We start from the raw sequence: 22,860 nt of genomic DNA, 5'->3' as shown, positions 1-22,860 counted from the left end.
TGGGCCACTGCAGCATAAATGGCTGCCCACTGCTCTGGGTGTGTGTTCATGGTGTGCGTGTTTTCACTGCTTTTTGTGTGAACTTTGGATGGGTTAAATGCAGAGCACAAATTCTGAGTATGGGTCACCATACTTGGCTGTATGTCACTAAACTGTTCAATTTCAGCAACTTTAAACAAAAATATGCATCAAATAAAATGACAATATTGTTTATAAGAAATGCGCAAATTAAGTTTTTCCTTTGTAGCTTTAATTTAGCTAAAAACATACATATATGGAGATGGCAGCAAATACAAAATCCATAACATATTGATCAAGTCACACATTTACCACCACACATTTATTACTCTTTGTAATACAATGCTTTGAACAACTAAAGCATTATTGGCAGTGGGCATTAAACATGTTTCCAAACTCACTGCTTCCTTTGGTCCTTAAGCAATAAAACCCACTGACACATCAAATATTACTGAGACCTTAATACGCAACTTTACATTATTCTCTGCGCTTCATGAGCTCACAGACTGCAATGATTTCTACAGAGTGAGCTTGGCATTCTTAGGCAATTGAAGGCTGATTAATTGTTGAGTTAAAAGTAATAGCATTACAATATTGCAGAAAACAATTATCAGTGATGGATGCACACCAAACAACTCATCATGAACACTTATCCATCTTTATTAAGCATCCCTACCAAATGTGTTTTTCAATGATAACAGACTTTTGGTTTTTGGTCTTTATAGATACTGTAATAGAACGTTATCCAAATTTAAACATATAAGTCAATAATAAAGGTTGCCTAACATGTACTCAGAAGCATTTGTGATACAATGTACATTGATCGTAAACAAACAAAAACTGTTAACATCTTATCTAATTGAAAACAGTTGTCTGAACATGGTTCAGATTATTCAGATGTGTTGTAAGCACAATGCCATGTAGAGGCAAATACTCTATGCCCACACCACTGCCAAGTATGGCACACAGTGCCACAAGGCCAAAGGGAAGGCTCTTCTTGTTTCAAAATAAAAGGTAATTTAACAAACATATTTCAGGCAGTATTTTTTTCTACTACATCTTAACAGCTCATTCCTTGCCTTTGAACTAAGCCCTCTTTAATGCATCAAAAATAATATCTCTCTTCATAGTTTTTGGAAAACGTCTATTTGAAGTTAGATTTCAGATGTAAAAATGTTTAACAGAACGAGGCCAGAATGAATCATATGTAAATGAACAGAAATTCCTGTTCAGTTCAAGAACTAGGTACAACGTCTGTGTTGGGTGGTCAAAATTTACCCACTTATTTTTGTCCAAAATTCCAAAAAATATTCATGCATGCATGTTTTGGTCATGGCTACTTGAAATGATCATTTGTACAGTGAGGTGCAATTAACAAGTATAAATAGTATCTAACATTATTTTTACCTAGTATGTATTGCATTTTTTTCCTCCACTGCTTTTTTGTCATCTTTTTCTCAAACCCTTGTAAGGGAAAAATGAGTTTGTTCTGTATCTATTCAGTCTAGTAACTGAGGTCAAAACTTAACCAGAAACATCGAATCAATATCAGCCGAATCAAACAAATAAACAGTGAATCAGAAGGTGAGTCTAAATTTCAAATAAGAATTTGAATCTTGAGTCTTAAACTTTGAGTCCGATTTTGGTAAAGGTTTGCATGGAAACCATTGGGGGTCAGTTCGCAAATTTTTTTTTTATACACCCTCTCCAACATATCTCTGTCAAAACTTTGCATTCACATTTATGACCCTAAATAATCCCCAAACTTTTTAGAAGTAAATAGTTTAACCAGTATTTCAAGTTGTGGGTTAAATTGACCCTAATGCAACAGAAGTGTTAAAAAAAAAAAGATCACTGTTTAAGTTGTACAAATCCTGTCCCTATTTACTTCAATAACCCTACTTTTTTTTCTCTTTTTTTTTCTTTTTTTAGAAATAAGATCAGAAATACTTTTGCTTTAAAATAAATTAACTTGTTTATTACTGTCCCTTCTTCATTTTAGAAGCATTTATTGCTCTTCCTCTCCCTCAAAAACCTAAACAACTTATCTTCATAAAATGTTTCCCAAAACATTTCTTAATTTATATGTGTACTACCTATGGTACATCTCTTTGTGAGTGAATATACTTTTCATAGATCATATGTATATAAACATCTCTGAATTTAAGTTAAAAAGATACAATTTGTATCAACAAGGACAGGTATTCTCTGGCTACCCTAAGTCACATGTTATGAAAACAATTCTGGAATAATTCATTCCTGATAAAGAAGTCTGCAAAACATTAAATTTATCTGCACCTTATCAGATCGATACAGTATCATGCACCCATAAGCTTAGCCAGAGATGTCCCTTACTAAAACTAAGGTACACAGACAGAGCTGTCTTCACTACTCTACACCTGTGGCTACATTCAGACCATTTATCCTATGACAAAACTGAAAGAACTACAGAATACCTAAACCCATTTCCAAATTACAAGCAAGCACACTCTGACACATTTATCTCTCTATGTAAATAATAAAATATCACAAAAACATAATTAAAATGACAATATAAGCAGTTAGTGATAGGCAAGTTACTCCACTTTTGCATATAAAGAACCATATTCAAATGTAACTAGATTATAAAGAATGTGATTTAGAAGAAACAAGCAAAAAAAAAAAAAAAAAAGCAAATAATTCAAGTGAGAGTTTGCATTACATCACAAAGAGGAGGAAAGCCAAAGACCTGCAGGATTATGGCTATATAAAAATATAAAGCTATTTTTGTGATAGCACCTCTGAATTTGAAAGCGATTATCTTACAGAAATGAACCAACGTGTATACAAATATTCCTCAAATATTTTTTTTTTTTTTCAGCCAAAAAAGTTAGTCATATTCTAGCAAAGTAAAGAGGGTCCTGCCCTTTACATTCATTTAATGTAAGTGAGGCTTGATCTGTTGACACAGATGAATGCAATACTTTATAATAATAAATTTGTATAGTGCTTTGTTTCAAAACAGTTTTACAGAGATAATAGCCAAGATGTCCTAAAAGATTCTATTGTAGAACATCTACACCTACAAATACTCTGGCCTTCTATTTCCTCTTACCGATTGCAATAAGTTACCAAACTGCATTGAATTTGATAAACAGCAATAGAAAGTGCCTTGTGATTCCTTGCATGCTCACCTGAACATAATCATGAACATAAAGTAAAACATTTCAGAAAATAAATAACAAAAAATTAAATATCACACACACACATCACAGCATTCACACTTCTAGTCTGTGAACACACAGTTGGCCAGAAGAAGGTTTATATTTAAAAAAGTTCATATAATAGTATTTTTTCTCACATACTTATTGTTTCGCCTCAGAAAACACAGTTTCATCAACTAGAGTAGCATGGATTGCCAGTGTGTTTTGTGTGGCTTTTGAAGCATCATATTTGAGGGTCCCATAAACACTCACCTAAAGGATTATTAGGAACACCTGTTCAATTTCTCATTAATGCAATTATCTAATCAACCAATCACATGGCAGTTGCTTCAATGCATTTAGGGTTGTGGTCCTGTTCAAGACAATCTTCTGAACTCCAAACTGAATGTCAGAATGGGAAAGAAAGGTGATTTAAAAGGTTATTTCACCCAAAAATCTAAATTATGTAATTAATAACCCACCCAAACCCGTGAGACCTCCGTTTATCTTCGGAACACAGTTTAAGATATTTTAGATTTAGTCTGAGAGCTCTTCAGTCCCTCCATTGAAACTGTGTGCACGGTCGACTGTCCATGTCCAGAAAGGTAAGAAAAGCATCATCAAAGTAGTCCATGTGACATCAGAGGGTCAGTTTGTTGAATTTGTTGAACCATTGAAAATACATTTTGGTCCAAAAATAGCAAAAACTACGACTTTATTCAGCATTGTTTTCTCTTCCGGTTCTGTTGTGAGCGTGTTCACTGCAGTGTATGATAACCGGTTTGCAAACGAATCATTCGATGTAACCGGATCTGCTTGAACCAGTTCACCAAATCGAACTGAATCGTTCGAAACGGTTCGTGTCTCCAATAACCATTAATCCACAAATTATTTAAGCTGTTAACTTTTTGAATGTGGCTGACACTCCCTCCGAGTTAAAACAAACCAATATCCCAGAGTAATTAATTTACTCAAACAGTACACTGACTGAACCGCTGTGAAGAGAGAACTGAAGATGAACACCGAGCTGAGCAAGATAACAAACAAAAGATTGACTCGTTCACGAGTCAAGAACCGTTTCTGTCGGACTCATCCGATTCGAGAACCGAGGAGCTGATGAGCATGTGTGATTCAGCGTGAAGCAGAATGACACACAGAGTGTCTGAACCAAACTGGTTCTTTTGGTGATTGATTCTGAACTGATTATGTGCTAATGTTATAAGCCCAGGTAAACCGAAGGCTTAGGATATCGGATATCGCCAATGACACCATTACGCCGAGCACAAAAGAACCGGTGAACCGTTTTCAGGATATTGGTTTGTTTTAACTCAGATGGAGTGTCAGCCACATTAAAAAAGTTAACAGCTTAAATCATTTGTGGATTAATGGTTATTGGAGACGCGAACCATTTCAAACGATTTAGTTCGATTTGGTGAACTGGTTCAAGAAGATCCGGTTACATCGGATGATTCATTCGCAAACTGGATATCATACACTGCAGTGAATGCGCTCACAACAGACCTGGAAGAGAAGAATTAATAAAATAATTTTGATTTTTGGGTGAACTAACCCTTTAAGCAATTTTGAGCATTGCATGGATGTTGGTGCCAGACTGGCCGGTCTGAGTATTTCACAATCTGCTCAATTACTGGGATTTTCAAACACAACAGTTTCTAGGGTTTACAAAGACTGGTGTGAACAGGGAAGAACATCCAGTATGCGGCAGTCCTGTGGGCGAAAATGCCTTGTTGATGCTAGAGGTCAGAGGAGAATGGGCCGACTGATTCAAGCAGATAGAAGAGTACCTTTGACTGAAATAACCACTCGTTACAACCGAGGTATGCAGCAAAGCATTTGTGAAGCCACAACATGCACAACCTTGAGGTGGATGGGCTACAACAGCAGAAGAGCTCACCAAAATGGGACAGTTGAAGACTGGAAAAATGTTTCCTGGTCTGATGAGTCTCAATTTCTGTTGAGACATTCAGATGGTAGAGTCAGAATTTGGCATAAACAGAATGAGAACATCATGCCTTGTTACCACTGTGCAGACTTTTGGTGATGGTGTAAGGGTGTGGGGGATGTTTTCTTGGCACACTTTAGGCCCCTTAGTGCCAATTGGGCATCGTTTGAATGTCACGGCCTACCTAAGCATTGTTTCTGACCATGTCCATCCCTTTATGACCACCATGTGCCCATCCCCTGAAGGCTATTTCCAGCAGGATAATGCACCATGTCAAAAGCTACTATCATTTCCAATTGGTTTCTTGAACATGACAGTGAGTTTACTGTACTAAAATGGCCCCCACAGTCACCAGATCTCAACCCAATAGAGCATCTTTGGGATGTGGTGGAACGGGGGTTTGTGCCCTGGATAAGCAGCCCACAAATCTCCATCAACTGCAAGATGCTATCCTATCAATATGGGCCAACATTTCTAAAGAATGCTTCAGCACCTTGTTGAATCAATGCCACGTAGAATTAAGGCAGTTCTGAAGGCGAAAGGGGTCAAACACAGTATTAGTATGGTGTTCCTAATAATCCTTTAGGTGAGTGTATTTATGGTCTCCCCAGAGATTTATATAAAAAAATAATAGTAATAAAAATCATAATAATTCTCTGTTTGTGTTCATCTGAAGAAAGAAACTCACACATTTGTGAAAATGTGAGAGTAAATGATGTGTGAGAGTAAATGTGTGAGTAAATGATGAGAGTATTTTCATTTCCCTCAGTGCTTAGTATCCAGCATAGTTCTTTTCTGCCAAAATGGCTGCTGCCAGCTGTTGGGCGTCAGTCACATGAGGGTACCGCCCCATGACCAACTGCACTAGCTCTGTGGGAAAAATGTTGCACAGGTTGGTAAACACTTTCTCTCGTGCTTCCTGGTAACGACTCAAGGCAAGTGGCTCCTGGTGCTGGTGTGATAAAGCATGGGGCAGATGGTGGGGTGGAGGAGCAGAAGGACAGCCCCAGGGCATCCTCCACATCTGTTCACGATTCTTTGAAAGACCCTGGAAACCGATGGGCTCGTAGCATTGTTGTGAGTGCTGTCTGTAATATGTACCCCAGCTGGTCTTTCGCTCTTGGGATACATAGGGTTTTTTAGGAAGCAGTGGAGAGTGTTCATAAGAGTCTGACATGCTGTCCACAAGTGTTGAAGCAAGGCCACGACCCAGAGGAGAGTTCTGGGAGTGAGTGTTGTTCTGGAAGAGAGGAGGATAGTCTCCAGGATAGCTTGAGCGGGAGCCTATCACTTGATGCTTGCTGTAGGAGACAGAGTGGTGGAAATGGGGGTCTTGCTGGTCTTCTGGAGCAAAACTATGAACATGAGGTATACTGTGGTGGAATCCTGGGTGATTAGATGTAGCAGGAGAGAGAATGAACCCTGGAGGAATAACAGAGGGTAACTGATAATTTCTACGATGATGTTGGTGGTGAGGACACTTGATTCCTTCATCCAGTAGCAAATCAGAAGAACTCATGCAAGAATGCTCATTGTGGGTTGCCATGCCATAAGAATCGGAGCTCATGCTGCCATCACTGCTGCAATCTGATGCCACTGAGCTTGTCCGTGGATCAGCATCAGACAGGAAGTGACGATCTGGACTGTTCTGAGAGGGCAGGCTTAGACCAGAATATGCCCTAACCATGGAGTAATACAGATCGGGAGATTCACAGTTTGCGTGTGGTTCTGCTTGAATCTGCTTGTGATCTTTCAGGTCGTGGCTATACCCATGACAGGAAGGAGGACCTCCTGGAGCTGGAGGAAGAGCTAGGTTGCTCTTATACAGGTCTGCTTTAGTTTTGGAGCACAGTTTATCTTCCACATCACTGTAAGAGTGGGCACGGATACTGGGGTCCAGTTGCCTCTTTGGCAGAGATCGTTTACCGTCACAAGCTTTATCATTATGGAAGCCTCCAGGCTCACTGTGGCTTTTCACGAGACCTGTCTCTCCCACACTTTTAACTGTGGAGTTCTTGGCACTGGCACGGAGCTCATCTGCTACCGCTCGCTGTGGCTGTGTACCACGCTCTGGATGGTAAAACTTACACTTATGCCCGTAGGTACATTTCTTTCCTAATGGAAATATTAGGAATGTTGAAAATAATAGTAAGCTACTTGCATTCATGGAAATTATATATTTTCAATTCAAAATTGTGAATTCTGACTACAGAAGTCTTGTAACATAGCTACTTGCATCTTAGACAACTGTACAACAGCATTAAAAACACTTACCATATGGACAGGGCTGTTTCTTATGCTCTGGAATGATGGGTCTTTTTCTAAGAAAATTCTCCAGACTTGGCCCATGTCGACCCAAAGGATCATCAGGAGGCATAAACCTAAGAGACCCCCCCGCCACATTATTATTTATTTATTTTTCATAAAGAGGAAAAAGAGCAATTGAAGTATACTGAAAACACTGAAATTAAGATTTATGTTCAACATTCATATACTTCATTATACCAGGTTCAATAGACTTACTTATCATTTACAAAGGAGTACATCAGAAGGCGTTCATCAATAAATTTTTTCCATTCCGGTTTCTCAACAGCCAAGTCTCTGTAGTTGTCATTGGAGACAATAATGCCATCTGATTCATAAGCTAGCTTAACAATAAACCTGTCATCATAGCAGACTACTCTGCGGCCCTGGACACGACGTGATGGTGTAAATACAAGAATCTTATCCTTTTCCAGACGTCTCAAAATCTCCTGATCTGTAAAGGGGAAACATTTTTTGGATTGGTATATATAGTTAATCAAAGGCTGACATTTTTTTTTCTATTAACTGCGAAAAAAACTAAAAAAAAAGCAATCATATACCATTTGAATAAAAAATTTTCAGTTGATGGCTTGATGATAAATCTTTATACCTGTGATAAGAGCATCGGGACGGGACTGTTCTTTCCTCCAGGCCGGAACAAAAACGGTTATGTCTCGATGGCCACGTTCAAGAAACCAGTCAACTGCGAGCTGAATGCCTTGACAGGAGAACATCTCCTTATTGCCATGGCTGTAAAAATGAGAAAGTTCTAATTAAAAATAAACAACTGTAACTGTAAATACATAATAACCTTTAACAAAGTGTATTAATGTTTTTTTTTTATTATTATTTAGCTAAGCAAATAGTCAGTTTCCCAGAAAGCAACATAGTGTTGCCCCAGAAATCCCGGATCTGGGCCGAAACTGCTTGCTATCTGGGTTGTACACAAAAACACACAATTTCCGCATACTGTTTGTATGTACGTAATTGTAAATATACTAATACTCATTATACTACTGGGCCGTTGAATGCTTGAATCTGATTGGCTGACGAATGTTCTGAGGTGTGCAATTATTTTCTGGGAAACGGATGACAAACGTAGTTCCAGGCAGCTCTCCTGATCTCATTACAGTTCCATATCACTTCGCATAGTAAAACTGTAATAATGGAAATTACAGGACTAACAAAAACAACAATGACAGACAATTTTCCAAAAGTAAACACACATGGCATTTCTAACTAGCGAAGTAATAACAGCGCTGTTTAGAGACGCTGATGCAGCCTAATTCACGCAAGTTCTTTCGTTCTTTCTTTCGTTCTTTTTTTTTCTGTGTGTGTCTCTGTCTCAATTGCTCTCTTTCTAATAACTTCATTAATAATTGTATCAGAATGCTATCAACGGCTCAAGCCAAAGTCTCTTTTCTCAAGCTTCCTTTACCAGCTTTAAAATGACATTTTGGAACCAACAAAAGAGGCATTGGATGAGATGCGGAACAGCAGTTTAAGTACAAAAACCGGACTAATGCTTTTAAATACATCATCTGATCGATATCTTGAATGTGGTAACCAGAGTATAAGTGGAATAATTGACTCAGGATGGTGAATTATTAGAAAAAAAAATTTAATAGCCACGACGCGTATCACCACCTCGGGTGTGCATTATCTTTCTAATAATTAAACAGCCCAAATTATTCCTTACATATAAATGAGTACACTCCCCTTTGAAGCTTTTTTCACAATTGAGCAAATTTATTATTACGTAAAATAATTTATTGTTACTACACAAAGCTATTTCTTTTTACATTAGGGCTATTTGAAGATATGTTTTAGCAAGTCTGGTTAATCGATTACCAAAAAGCATGTTAATATTACTGAGCAAAATATATAAAAATATATAATCAACAGCTGAGTATTTTGAATTAAAACATTTAAATATACACATTTACACCAAATTTGGTCCACATGATGCCAAGATGCTAAATATCAAACTTTCATGTACTGTCAATAAATGGAAACAGGAAGAGTCTCATATCTTCTCAGTGCATTGTATGGTGCAAACTGTGTGTTGTATTCATAGGGGCTGATCACATGGTCATAGTGCCACCAGCTGACACTTAACTTATACATTTACCCATTTAAATGGATGTGCCCTTGACAAAAAAAAAAAAAAAAAAAAAAGAAAATAATCTTAAAGAATCTATCAAATAATTTGGTCTATTTTTTTTTTTTTTTTTTAGCAGATACGATCTGACATATGTGTTAGTTGTGGCCTATTATTACTAATATGCCCATGTTCACACAAGAAGTAAAAACTTCTCAAAACATTGTACATATGGAAACATGCTTAGTTTTAATTAATTTCTGATGCTCAGATGGCTAACAGCAAAACCAAAATGAGTGCTGTAAAAGATGGGTGCTGTAATACTGTTCTCCACTAGATGTACAGGAGAAGAAATATTTTTAGAATAATCTTTTTCTATCAAGTCACATTGCTTTGGGACAAAAGTTGATATAATGCACTGTCAATATTGTTTTAAAGAATTAAAGTGAATCTGAAATGTGCTTATAGATCATCCAATTTATTTAAATATTTTCATGAATGCATTGGTGTTTTGTTAAAGTCATCATAATCACAATGTCCTGAAGGTACTCAACATTTTTAGAGTGAGTACCATTTTTTTTTTCTCCTACTGGAATATAAAATAAATAAATACATGCTAATTGATTAGTATTGATTAGGCAATTTTATGAGACTATCTTTAATAGGCATCTTGGATCATGCAGACTAAACTTTTTTTGTTTTTGTTTACCACAATAACAAGTTGATGCGAAACTGGATCTGATTGTATATCTTTGCAATGGTTTTGCAAACTTGGACTAAATCTTTTATTATTACCCCACACTGACCACACCACATCATTTGTTGACAGCACCACCTATTAAGTATGTTAATGTTATAAAGAATTAAATCATATTACAATTGATTGTATTTATGGTTTTCAAAAATGTTGTCTAAATTCATCAACAAATGTGATCTAATTACTCCTTTTTGTAGTTCGTCTGATGGTCTCTTCCATGCTAGCTTAGCTCTTCATTTTGCTTCTTTCATGCCTGGTCCCTTAATTGCCACTTGCAGCAATATTTATGATCATTAAATTACCACATGCATAACCTCTGCTACTTCAGGTCATGTAATCTAAATGTATTGTTTAATCTTTTTTTTTTTTTTTTTTTTTTTTTTTTTTATCAAGGATAAACATATTAAACCACACAATGTGTGTATGTATTTTTTAGTTTTTGGATTCTCACCTCATGGCCACATTGCTGCCATCAATAACAATCGGGCGGAAGTTATCCTTATCTTCCACAAAGGGAGACTCTGACTGGCGAGAGTCAAGTAAGTCAGAGAAACTGTCGAAAGATGTGCCAGAGGATGATGATGATGATGATGTGGAAGTGGATTGGGAGAGATTCTGTGTCCCACCCTCATTCTCTGGCTTACTGCCCAGTTTTACCAGCTCCCCAAGAACATCATTGATCAGTGCATCTGACCCGAGCTTGTTTAGAACCAGCCGAACTAAGTCTTCTGCATAGCCAAGTTTAAGGGCAAACTCCATCTTTGTCTGGTATTCCCTGAGTGTATTCACAGGGCCTGGCTCTTGGTGTACTATATCCACAACTAGTGAATCCATATCCAGACATGGAGACTTAGAGTGTGGTGGGTGGACTGAATGGATGGACCCTTCACCAAGCATATCAACAAGAGGATGACTGTGGCTATGTGCAGGCTCACTGTCTGACGCTGCACTTTCCTCTGAGTTATCTTGTGGAGAAGAACCGCAGCTTCTAGTGCAGGGGGGCACAATGTCACCCATGTCAGATAAACCACTGTCCATGATAAGTCCAGCGTCTGCGCCAGTGTGCTGGTCTGTAGCCTTGACATCAAGGTAGTCTAGATCCAGCCCCAGTTCGAGGATGTGGCCTGTTCCATCATCCAGATGGTCTTTCAGGCCCATGAATCTGCAACAAACATCCAACGCTGTTCTGACTGAGAGTCTTGCTGACCCCTGCCACCTGTTATTCAGCCCTCAGATTGCCTTTCGTAGGTAAACCTGGAGAAGGAGAGAGGGATACTTTAAGAGACTCCATAGTAATCCAGGGAACAATGAGAGGTGCTGAACTGCTAAAGCATGCTTGAAGTAGATGGGGTTAAAAGCTCTACTAAAGGACATGACATCAATAGTGAGTTCTAATGTTCACCTCATCTGTTCTCTGTTCACTTTAGACCCATAAATGAAACACCATAGTGTCCCCAGCAATTTTGGCTTTGTCTCTACTCAAATGTTAATATTCGCTCATTTATGTAGGAGTTGTGCTGTTGGCTCCCCACTTCTCTTTTACTTTCCTCTATCCTCCCACCATCCTATTATATATGTATTATATATATTATTTTATGTTTCACAGGAGAAAGAAAATCTAACAGGTTTAGAACAACATGATGGTGAGTAAACAGACGATTTTTAAAGGACAGATGAATTAACACTTTAATATATTTAAAGGGGTCATATGATGCTTTTTAAAGATCATTATTTTGTGTATTCAACAGAATATGTTGACATGCTTTAATGTTCAAAAAACACATTATTTTTCAAATACTGTACATTATTGTAGGTCCTCCATGCCCCACCTTTCTTAAATAGTTCCTTTTCTACAAAGTCCCTCCTTTCGAAAAGCGCAGTCTGCTCTAATTAGCCAACTGATTTAGTTGTACCATCAGTTCAAGCCCGAAAGTGGAACAGGGTGGTGTGACAGACACATTGATGAAACTCGTATGTGTTTGCAGTACACAAACTACGGACAGTTAAGACCGCTGACTGCACTGTGTGACCCTGTCTCTCTCTAACACACAAACAAACACACACGTGGCTCGCAAAACTCTGCATTTGAACATTCAAGAGTAAATAATTAAATTAATAACAAAAGTTGGTAATTTGTAGCCAAGTCAGAATTACCTCCTCTCCTAGGTTCACGAAACCGTAATCATTGCAAAATGCATTGCTGTTCTGTTGTCAGTAATCTTAAAGATTCCTAAATGTGTCTACTTTTGGAATGTCAAATAAAGTGCTTTTGCTTTCACCCAGATACACACAGCATCTCCCTGACATGGCTGCTTCAACACTAATTACGGTTACTGAAACCAAACTTTCTTTCTTTGTTATGAACATTGGGGGGCATTACGCAAATATTTCCACATAGTGACGTAGACATGTGGTGGCATGTTTGAATGAGCCATTTTGAGGGGGTGTGGCAGTCTTAACTTTGATAAAGAATATCTCTTTCGATCTGAGACTTTAGTCTTTGCAACTTTACAGATCTTCTTCATGCAGCTAGAGCTTGTAACACTCCAAAGAGAAAGGAACATTTTTAATGTCATCATATGACCCATTAATATGCGTGCAGTATGGAACTCAATGTGAGAAGAAAACTCAGTCTTACTGCTCTGAATGTCAGTGAAGACCATGTCAACTAGATGAGCCCAATAGACAGATTCCCTCCGAAGACCTCGTCACCTAGACAGCCATTGGGACAAGACCATTATTTCTGACTTTGTTGCAGCCTAGAATTGAACTGCTGGTTTCATCTGGCCAGGGGAGAACAGCACACTATTTCAACACACTATTACCCTGTTTAATACTGTAAAGCTTCATTGTAAAAAGCACTATATAAATAATGGTGAAAAAAAAAGAGAAACATATGAACACTCATAATGGTTAGAATACAAGATAAAACAAGATAATAATTCCAGAGTAAAACATTTTGCACACAATATAATCTTAGCACTAAAGAATTTTCAGATAGAACAGTGTTCATTCTGAAGTTCCTTTTTTATTATATCTTGCGTACTAATCTAGCTACTATAGGCTTGGCATTGTACACTATATTGTTAACTCTCTTGACAAAGGGGAAGTCGTTGGTCTAATGGTTAGAGAGTTTGACTCTTAACCCTAAGGTAATAATAAGCAAATAATTGCTGCCCATTGCTCCGGGTATGTGTTCACTGTGTGTGTGTGTGTGTGTGTGTGTGTGTGTGCGTGTGTGTTCACTGGTTTTTTGTGCACTTTGGATGGGTAAAATGCAGAGATGATTTCTGAGTATGGGTCACCATACTTGGCTGTATGTCATGTCACTTTCACAAATTGCTCAAAATGTTCCTTTGGATTAAGGCATCTGCTAAATGTATAAGTCAAATATTTTGGCATATGCATTGTGATATTAGCTACTGATAGTGTCTAGATCTCTTAACCCTAAAATTTAAAATAAATAAATTCTGCCATCATTTACTTGCTTACGTAGAGTCTGATGAGTTCAAAAGTTGCATCATGCCACCTAGGGCCATAAACTCACCAAATGTATAAGAAAAGCCAAGTAGCATGAAAGGAATGGAAATAGAAATTCCTGGAGGCCCTGACAGATTCAGACCGCTTCCTCAGTCAGCAAGTACCCCTCAATATTGTGGCCTCACTCGTCATCCAGAGTCAGAATAATAATTCCAAAAATGTTGTTTTTTTTCTTTGGAAAATTCCAGTTTAACTTTCACCTTCTTTTAAGAGCTTCAAAGTTCTGGACCATATTGACTTTCACTGTATGGTCAGCTGAAACATTCTTTAAAAAAATCTTATTCTGTGCTCCACAGATGAAAAGCTATTGAAACTGTCAAGTATCCAATTGTTGCTAGGCTGCAGCTGCTGAACAAAGGTGTGCATATGTCTGACTTGTCTACCAAAAAAAAAAAAGTTCACCAGACCAATCTGTGCATTACATGCTCTCAGAGGGTGGGGATGGGGGAGGGACGGGCTAGAAAAATATAAAAAAAGATTCCCTCATGACAATGATCATCTGATGATTTAAAGATTTTGAAAATCAAAACTGACCAATGTGTGTGTGTGTGTGTGTGTGTGTGTGTGTGTGTGTGTGTGTGTGTGTGTGTGTGTGTGTGTGTGCATGCATGCATGCGTAGTGCAGTGCAGTGCATTGGTAGTTATTGAGTTTGTGAGGAACGTCATCTAAGCTGTCGTCTTAGCCCTATGCAGACAACAGAGAGGGCTGTCGCCAAGTTAGGGAGTGGGGGCAGGGGGTTTGCTGCCAGCAGGGCAACAGATGTCTACTGAGGCCACTGGGGAACAAAAAGTGGTGTTCTCCTTTTCCAGCACCCAAAAGAGTCAGCCACTGCATTTTCTTAACTGTCTGTGGTCACATGACAAAAATGGAAAGCTTGTCTTAATTCTGAAGTGCAAACACCCTCCTGGGAGTCTTGATAGCCATTTCAAATTCACACATAAAAAAAAAAACACTCTCTGAAATGGCTTCCACTATCCTTCAGCCCCACATAACCAGAAGCACATCATACATCAACCAACCCAGTTATTAAAAAAAGGGACGGTAAAGGGAGAGGGCCTCCAGTTCCTTTTTGTAAAACTCTAAAGAGTGGCAAAGCAAGCCAAAACTCCATTTTCAAAAATATCTCTGGATTGATGTCCTTCTGATTTTCCTTTTCAGATAAAGTGGAAATCAGCACGAATATGCAGCAGAATCTCTATGACACCTGTCCTTGAGATATTCTGACACCTGTTCTTATAAGTGTCTCCGTTCCCACAAACCAATCAAAGGCAAATGATTTTAAGAAACAATTACTGCTAACAGCTAGTGAGCAAAAAAAAAAAAAAAAAAAAAAAAACATGAAATGAAATATGAAATGAAATATTCATTCAAAATGGAAGAAATATGTGCATTCAATAAAAATTACAGACACTTAATGCGCAAAAGCATATATACATACATACACACACAGAGAGAAAGAGAGCGAGAGAGAGGTAAGATGACTTACCATAAATCCTGGAATATCCAACCCAAAAGTTCTTGTGGTTAATTAAAATACCTCTTCTCAGTTCAGCACTGGCTAACACAAAATATATATTTTCCTTGTTTTACTACAACTCAAAACCAAGAAGCAGAAACCAAGTAGAAGTTAAAGTAGTTAAATCCAAGCTTGAAGAAGTAATACTCTGTGCCATAGATTGTGTTCCGTCAGAAGACAATGAGATCTTGACCAGATGGAGCTACAATGTCTACCATTCCCGATAGGCCAGTAGCTGTGCATGGACCAATAAGAGTGCAAAGTGCTCACAATTGAGTGTAAATACTGAAACACACTCTCACTCGATTTCTCTGATGCACACACACATTTGATATTCTAAGGGAGTGTGGGGATAAGCTAGTGGCTGTCCAAAAGGTCTTCCCCCATGCGGTTCATGAATAGACGAGGGGTGCGCAGTCAACAATGGAGCCACACAAAAGAGGCCTTAGCAGGCAGCTGCAGCACGAGGCCTTAGTCATTAGGGAGCAGGCTGGCAGTGGAAAACACCTGGCTCGCTTAGGGAATACAGCAGCTTTTGCTTCTTTGTTTATTTGACTGGGGGATGGGGGTCTGGTTCAGATACAAACAATGGGCTGAATTATGTTAAAAGCATTGCGTGTGTCTCTGTGTGAGAGAGACAGCAAAGGGTTAGATGGGTAGTTGTGTGTCAGAGGGGGGCCAGATCCAGAAATCTACACACAATAAGTTTGTATGTAAAAAAAGACATCTTCATTGTTGTGCCACACTTCCACAAAATGCCTTTTTAGAGAGGACAGATAAAACGGGAGGACAAACCCTATGATCAGGGTTTTTGTCATTTTAGGTTATGAAAGTTAGGGGGGGGGGGGGGGGGGGCAAGGAAAGAATTCTGATTCTTTAAAATCAGTAGTTCCAGTAGTCCAAACCTGAAGAACCTAACCTTTATCAAAGCATACTTATCCAAACAAACTCAATCTTAAAGCAAGATAAGTCGAACTGGCTTTAAGTCGAAATTAACAGCTCTTCAAATATAGATCCTTGGATAAATGTTTTAGCATAAACCAAACCATTCACAAGCATACAAACAGCTAAGACAGACTTAAAACTAAGTTACTATTTAAAACAATGGTCATGCTTGTGGGGTAAAACGTCACGTACAGTATGACATCAGCAATCTCTTAAATTTTTGCGACTGGGGCAAAAATTAAGGTTCCGAAATCATCAAATAAATGTACATTTTCTATTAAGCAGATGACTTTTACAGTGTTGCATTCATTAGCAGAACACACACACACACAAAAAGAGATAAAAGTGTTTTAATAAAATGAACATGTCGATTGACATCAACTGTACACAATACCAAAAAACAAACAAAAAACATTTTAACTTATTTTAAACAATTAACAATTCACAATTCACATTGAACTTAATATTACCTATTATTGCCTTTTATTTCTAAGCAAAACCTCTTAATTTGGTACACAGTCCACTAATCTGAGCAAAAACATCCTTTATACAGCACAAGACCCCTACAGTGTACACACAAAATCATGCAGTTGCAACTTGTCATTTTAAAGTGCTGTCTAATTTATTAGACCTTTGATGTAACTTAGAACATGATATATAATATAAATAATAGAATATATAATCAAAACAATTTGATGCAATTAAACTGAGATGTTTGTTGTTGTACCTTTAAGCTGGCATGAGAAAAAAGTACAAAAAAATGTATTACTCACTAGTGAGGTAAAAAGAAACACTGTTGCAGCCTAATTCACACAAGCTCTCTCTCCCTCTCTTTCTTTCTCTGTGCGTCTATCTCTCTTGCTCTCTTTCTAATAACTTCATTAATAACTGCATTAGAATGCTATCAACGGCACAAGCCTCCATAACCAGCTTTAAAATGAGTTTTGGAACCAGCAAAAGAGCAGTTGGATGAGACGCGGAAGAAATAATCCTACTCCCAATAGCACAACAGACAAATCCCTTTAAATATATAATCTGACTGATGTCTTGAGGTGTGGTAACCATAGTATAAGCGGAATAACTGACTCCGGGCCGTTAAATTATTAGAAAAATAATGCACACGCGAGGTCTAACAACCACGCCGCCCATCGTCAATTATTCCTCACTTAATCAGCATTTACTAATGCTAACTAATGATACCTTATTGTAAAGAGACACCAAAATTTTGTGTTTCTAAAAACAAAGTTTTACATTTAAAATAATTTACAACCATGGCCGTAGCCAGGCTTTGAAAATTAGTGAGGTCCAGGCGGTTTCTATAATAACCACCTTATTATAGAATTGTGCTATAATAACCCCTAAAAAATACAACTAATTATTTGCACCAACACTTAAAAAGAGACAGAAATTTAGATGTTTTTGGAGGGATGCTCATCCCTATTTATTGCATCAAAGTTTGTTAATACTATATTTATGGGGTGGATCATTTTATCAGTTGTTTATTATTCATTCAAACATACAAACGTGTTGTTTTTGGATAGTCAAGATTGCAAAAGACAATACCTGACATTCAGCTCCAGTGACGCAGAAGGTCAAACGCGTGTCATACATATTTTGACGTGATCAACCAGGGATAGAATATATATATATATATATATATATATATATATATATATATATATATATATATATATATATATATATATATATATGTATATATGTATATGTATGTATGTATATATATATATGTATGTATATATATATATATATATATATATATACACAGTACAGACCAAAAGTTTGAACACACCTTCTCATTCAAAGAGTTTTCTTTATTTTCATGACTATGAAAATTGTAGAGTCACACTGAAGGCATCAAGGGCTATTTGACCAAGAAGGAGAGTGATGGGGTGCTGCGCTAGATGACCTGGCCTCCACAGTCACCGGACCTGAACCCAATCGAGATGGTTTAGGGGTGAGCTGGACCGCAGACAGAAGGCAAAAGGGTAAACAAGTGCTAAGCATCTCTCGGGGAACTCCTTCAAGACTGTTGGAAGACCATTTTAGGTGACTACCTCTTGAAGCTCATCAAGAGAATGCCAAGAGTGTGCAAAGCAGTAATCAAAGCAAAAGGTGGCTTTTTTTAAGAACCTAGAATATGACATATTTTCAGTTGTTTCACACTTTTTTGTTATGTATATAATTCCATATATAATTCAACATGTGTTAATTCATAGTTTTGATGCCTTCAGTGTGAATCTACAATTTTCATAGTCATGAAAATAAAGAAAACTCTTTGAATGAGACGGTGTGTCCAAACTTTTGGTCTGTACTGTACATATATATATATATATATATATATATATATATATATATATATACATATATATATATATATATATATATATATATATATATATATATATATATATATATATATACATATATATATATATATATATATATATATATATATATATACATATATATATATATATATATATATATACATATATATATATATATACATATATATATATATATATATATATATATATATATATATATATATATATACATATATATATATATATATATATATATATATATATATGTATATATGTATATATATATATATATAATATATGCCTACATGTCATAATGGATAGTCATCACATGTTCAATTCAATTCAAGTTTATTTTTTATAGCGCTTTTTACGATGCAGATCATTATTACAAAGCAACTTTACAGAAAATTACGTTTCTACAATATTTAGTAGTAGCTTACAACTGGTGACTGTCAGTTTGTGTGCATATGACAGGATTTTTTAGAAAAATTAATACAAGACATAGTCAGCCAGATGATGAACATTATTAACAGCAATTATTATATGATGCAATCACACCTGTAGCAATATTTGTTAGTTCTGTTTGTTGATTCAGGGTTAGCATCATCTGAGGTCTTCTCTTCTCAGGTGTTCTGGATCCAGACTGGAGCTTGTGTATATCCTAGTTCCCGTGGCAAATCAGATAAACAAATTGAGACATAATTAGCATAGCTGCTGTTCCAAACAAAGTAAAATTAATTAGTTTAATCCAAGCTAAAGAATAAGAATGCACATTTTATCAGATGCAACTGCAGTCACAATATAAGAGATGCATTATTCGAATGCTTGGCGAAAGAGACGCGTTTTTAATCTAGATTTAAAGAGAGAGAGTGTGTCTGAACCTCAAACATTATCAGGAAGGCTATTCCAGAGTTTGGGAGCCTAATGTGAAAAAGCTCTACCTCCTTTAGTGGACTTTGCTATCCTAGGAACTACCAAAAGTCCAGCGTTTTGAGACCTTGTGGAGCGCTATGGATTGTAACGTGGTATAAGGCTAGTTAGGTATGCAGGAGCTAAAATATTTAGGACCTTATAGGTAAGTAATGATAATATGTAACTGATACAGAACTTAATATGTAGCCAGTGCAGAGACTGTAAAATTGGGGTAATATGATCATATTTTCTTGACCTGCTAAGGACTCTAGCCGCTACATTTTGGACTACCTGTAGCTTGTTTATTGAGGATGCAGGACAACCACCTAGAAGTGCATTACAATAGTCCAGTCTAGAGGTCATGAATGCATGAACTAGCTTTTCTGCATCAGAAACGGGTAACATGTTTCATAGCTTGGCAATGTTTTTAAGATGGAAGAATGCAGTTTTTGTAATATGGGAAATATGGTTTTCATAAGACAAGTTGCTGTCTAATATAACACCCAGATTTTTGACTGTAGAGGAAGTAACAGTACACCTGTCTAGTTGCAAATTGTAATCTACAAGATTCTGTGTACTGTTTTTTTGGTCCAATAATTGATATCTCTGTCTTATGCAAATTTAATTGGAGAAAATTATTGGTCATGCAATCTTTTATATTTTTAACACACTCTGTTAGCTTAGATCAGGGGTAGTCAAGTTCAGTCCTAGAGAGCTGCAGAGTTCAGCTTCAACCCTAATCAAACATACCTGAACAAGCTCATCAATCCATTCAGGATTACTAAGGTACAGGCAGGTGAGTTTTTTCTTTTCAGGGTTGGAGCTGAACTGTGCAGGACTGCAGCTCTCTAGGACCGAACTTGCCTACCCCTGGCTTAGATAATTTAGAAGTTTCATCTGGTCTCATTGAGATATATAGCAGAGTCTCATCAGCATAACAGTGGAAACTAATCCCATATTTTCTAATAATATTACGAAGGGGCAACATGTATATTGAAAATAGAAGGGGACCTAGGACGGATCCTTGTGGCACTCCATATTTTACTGGTGATAAATGAGATGACTCCCCATTTAAATAAACAAAATGGTAGCGATCAGACAGGTAGGATCTAAACAATCTTAGAGCCTGCCCTTGAATACCTGTATAGTTTTGTAATCTATGAGTATGTCATGATCTATGGTGTCGAACGCAGCACTAATATCAAATAAAACTAGCAATGAGATGCAGCCTTGATCTGACGCAAGAAGCAGGTAATTTGTAATTTTAACAAGTGCAGTTTCTGTGCTATGGTGGGGCCTGAAACCTTAAATTCTTCATACAGATTTTTTTTTTTTTCAGGAAGGAGCTCAATTGAGCAGACACAACTTTTTAAAAATTTTTTGACACAAATGGAAGATTTGAAATAGTCCTATAATTTGCCAGTTCACTAGGATCTAGTTTTAGTTTCTTAATACGAGGCTTAATAACTGCCAGCTTAAATTGTTTTGGGATGTGACCTAAAGATAACGACGATTTAATATTGAGAAGTGGTTCTTCGGCTACAGGTAACAACCCTTTTAGTAATTTAGAAGGTATAGGATCTAATAAACATGTTGTTGGTTTAGATACAGTGATAAGTTTATTTAGCTCTTCCTGTCCTATATTTGTGAAGCACTGCAGTTTATCTTTGGGTGCGATGGATGAAACTGAAGTATTAGACACTGTTAAATCTAAATTCGCTATTGTATTTCTAATGTTATCTATTTTATCAGTGGAGAAATTCATGAAGTTATTTGTTAATTTAGTACATTTTTGACGGTCACTTTTTAGCACATTTACAACAATATTTGTCAACTTAGAGATATTTTAAATAGTTAAATATAAATATTAAATGTTAAACCTAAATGCTAAATCTAAATGTTAAATCTAAATGTTAAATCTAAATGTTAAATCTAAATCTAAATATAAATCTAAATTTAAAATGTTAAATATAAATTTAAATCTAAATGTCAAATATAAATGTTAAATCTAAATCTATATGTTAAATCTAAATGTTAAATCTAAATATTAAATCTAAATCTGTATGTCAAATCTAAATGTTAAATCTAAATATTAAATCTAAATCTATATGTTAAATCTAAATGTTAAATCTAAATATTAAATCTAAATCTAAATGTTAAATATAAATGTTAAATGTTAAATCTAAATGTTAAATCTAAATCTAAATGTTAAATCTAAATCTAAATCTAAATCGAATGGTTGAATCTAAATGTTTCGGGTGAAACTAAATATTTAGCTAATATGCAAATTCAAAATGCCGGAAGTACCAAAATAAAACCTCGATGAGGTCAAGGTGCATCATGTCAAATAAGTAACGAATAAAAACCATCTCATCCCAAGAAATTGACTCTTGGACATGGATTATCGTGATAATGACTACCTAAAATAATAAACACGTTTGGAGAAACTGTATTTGAAGAGTAAGCTAGTGTCACTTTTATGAAAAGTGTGGGACTTATGATGACCTGTACCTATAATAGGGCTTGAGCGCCGAGTTGCATTATGGGACGTGGCGGCCATGTTGCTGGCCTCGCGAATGTAAACATAGAGCAAGTTGAATGAGAAGAGCACAGTTGGGAGAAATCGCGAAAAGGTTGTGGGATTTTTAGGGATACGTTAAACAGTTATGCCAGGGACCGGTATGTGGACAAAATCTGCACTATTAACGGTTTGGATCCATATGAAATTCCCAACAAAGAGTGGAGTACCGAAGACGACTTGCTGCCGCATTTTTGCATTATAAATATTTTTGGCTACCTTGTTTTGTCAAGTCATTGAAGTCTCATGTACAGTTCACAAATGGATGGGTTCAGGAGCACGTATTTGAGCTCTTTTCCCGCTGTCTTCCCGTTTTAGTATTTTCCTGTAAAATATCCCGTTATCCCTTCAAATGGACCTTTCAGTCTATGTACTGTTGTCCTGTTGCTACTCCTTGCCCTTCCAGCGAACAGATGTTTTCAAAGCATCGTAGCTTGGTTGTTGTGAGAGCACGATTTTACACTAATCTGTAACTAAAGTCATGTTAGACCTAGCTTCACAAATCGCTTAACGTTAGTTAATGCAGCAGTTTTGTAGACTAATTTTTGCTGTCAGCAGAGGGATAGCAACAAAAAAATGAATGTTAAAATTTCCCATATTTTGGATGAGTAACCCGAGAAATTTCCCTTATTTTCAATGTTGACTTAAGATATATAAATTAATTTTCAGATGTTATGGTCTCCGTGTTCCCGCCT

At 36.7% G+C, this 22,860-nt stretch overlaps 1 protein-coding gene across 1 annotated transcript; it reads right to left on the bottom strand.

Moving 5' to 3' along the window:
* Positions 1-4,274: 4,274 nt before the first annotated feature.
* Positions 4,275-11,647, bottom strand: LOC127949641 (probable ribonuclease ZC3H12C). The gene is made up of 5 exons (XM_052547078.1): positions 10,777-11,647; positions 8,078-8,217; positions 7,687-7,921; positions 7,438-7,544; positions 4,275-7,278 (listed from the first exon to the last, which is right to left on the bottom strand). Exons 1-5 carry the CDS (start codon positions 11,481-11,483, stop codon positions 5,936-5,938), a joined length of 2,532 nt encoding a protein of 843 aa, XP_052403038.1. The 5' UTR covers positions 11,484-11,647; the 3' UTR covers positions 4,275-5,935.
* Between the last annotated feature and the right edge of the window lie 11,213 nt (positions 11,648-22,860).

This window comes from Carassius gibelio, chromosome B1 (genome assembly GCF_023724105.1).
Source record: "Carassius gibelio isolate Cgi1373 ecotype wild population from Czech Republic chromosome B1, carGib1.2-hapl.c, whole genome shotgun sequence".
Lineage (NCBI taxonomy): Eukaryota > Metazoa > Chordata > Actinopteri > Cypriniformes > Cyprinidae > Carassius > Carassius gibelio.
Note: the sequence above shows the minus strand (reverse complement) of the source record. Positions and strands in the feature narration are given on the sequence as shown.

Coding starts and splice junctions, on each gene's coding strand:
- LOC127949641 (XM_052547078.1), bottom strand. CDS start 11,483: ATGGGCCTGAAAGACCATCTGGATGATGGAACAGGCCACATCCTCGAA. Junction 8,218..10,776: donor GGCAGCAATGTGGCCATGAG/GTGAGAATCCAA, acceptor TCATTTTTACAG/CCATGGCAATAAGGAGATGT. Junction 7,279..7,437: donor GAAACAGCCCTGTCCATATG/GTAAGTGTTTTT, acceptor TATTTCCATTAG/GAAAGAAATGTACCTACGGG.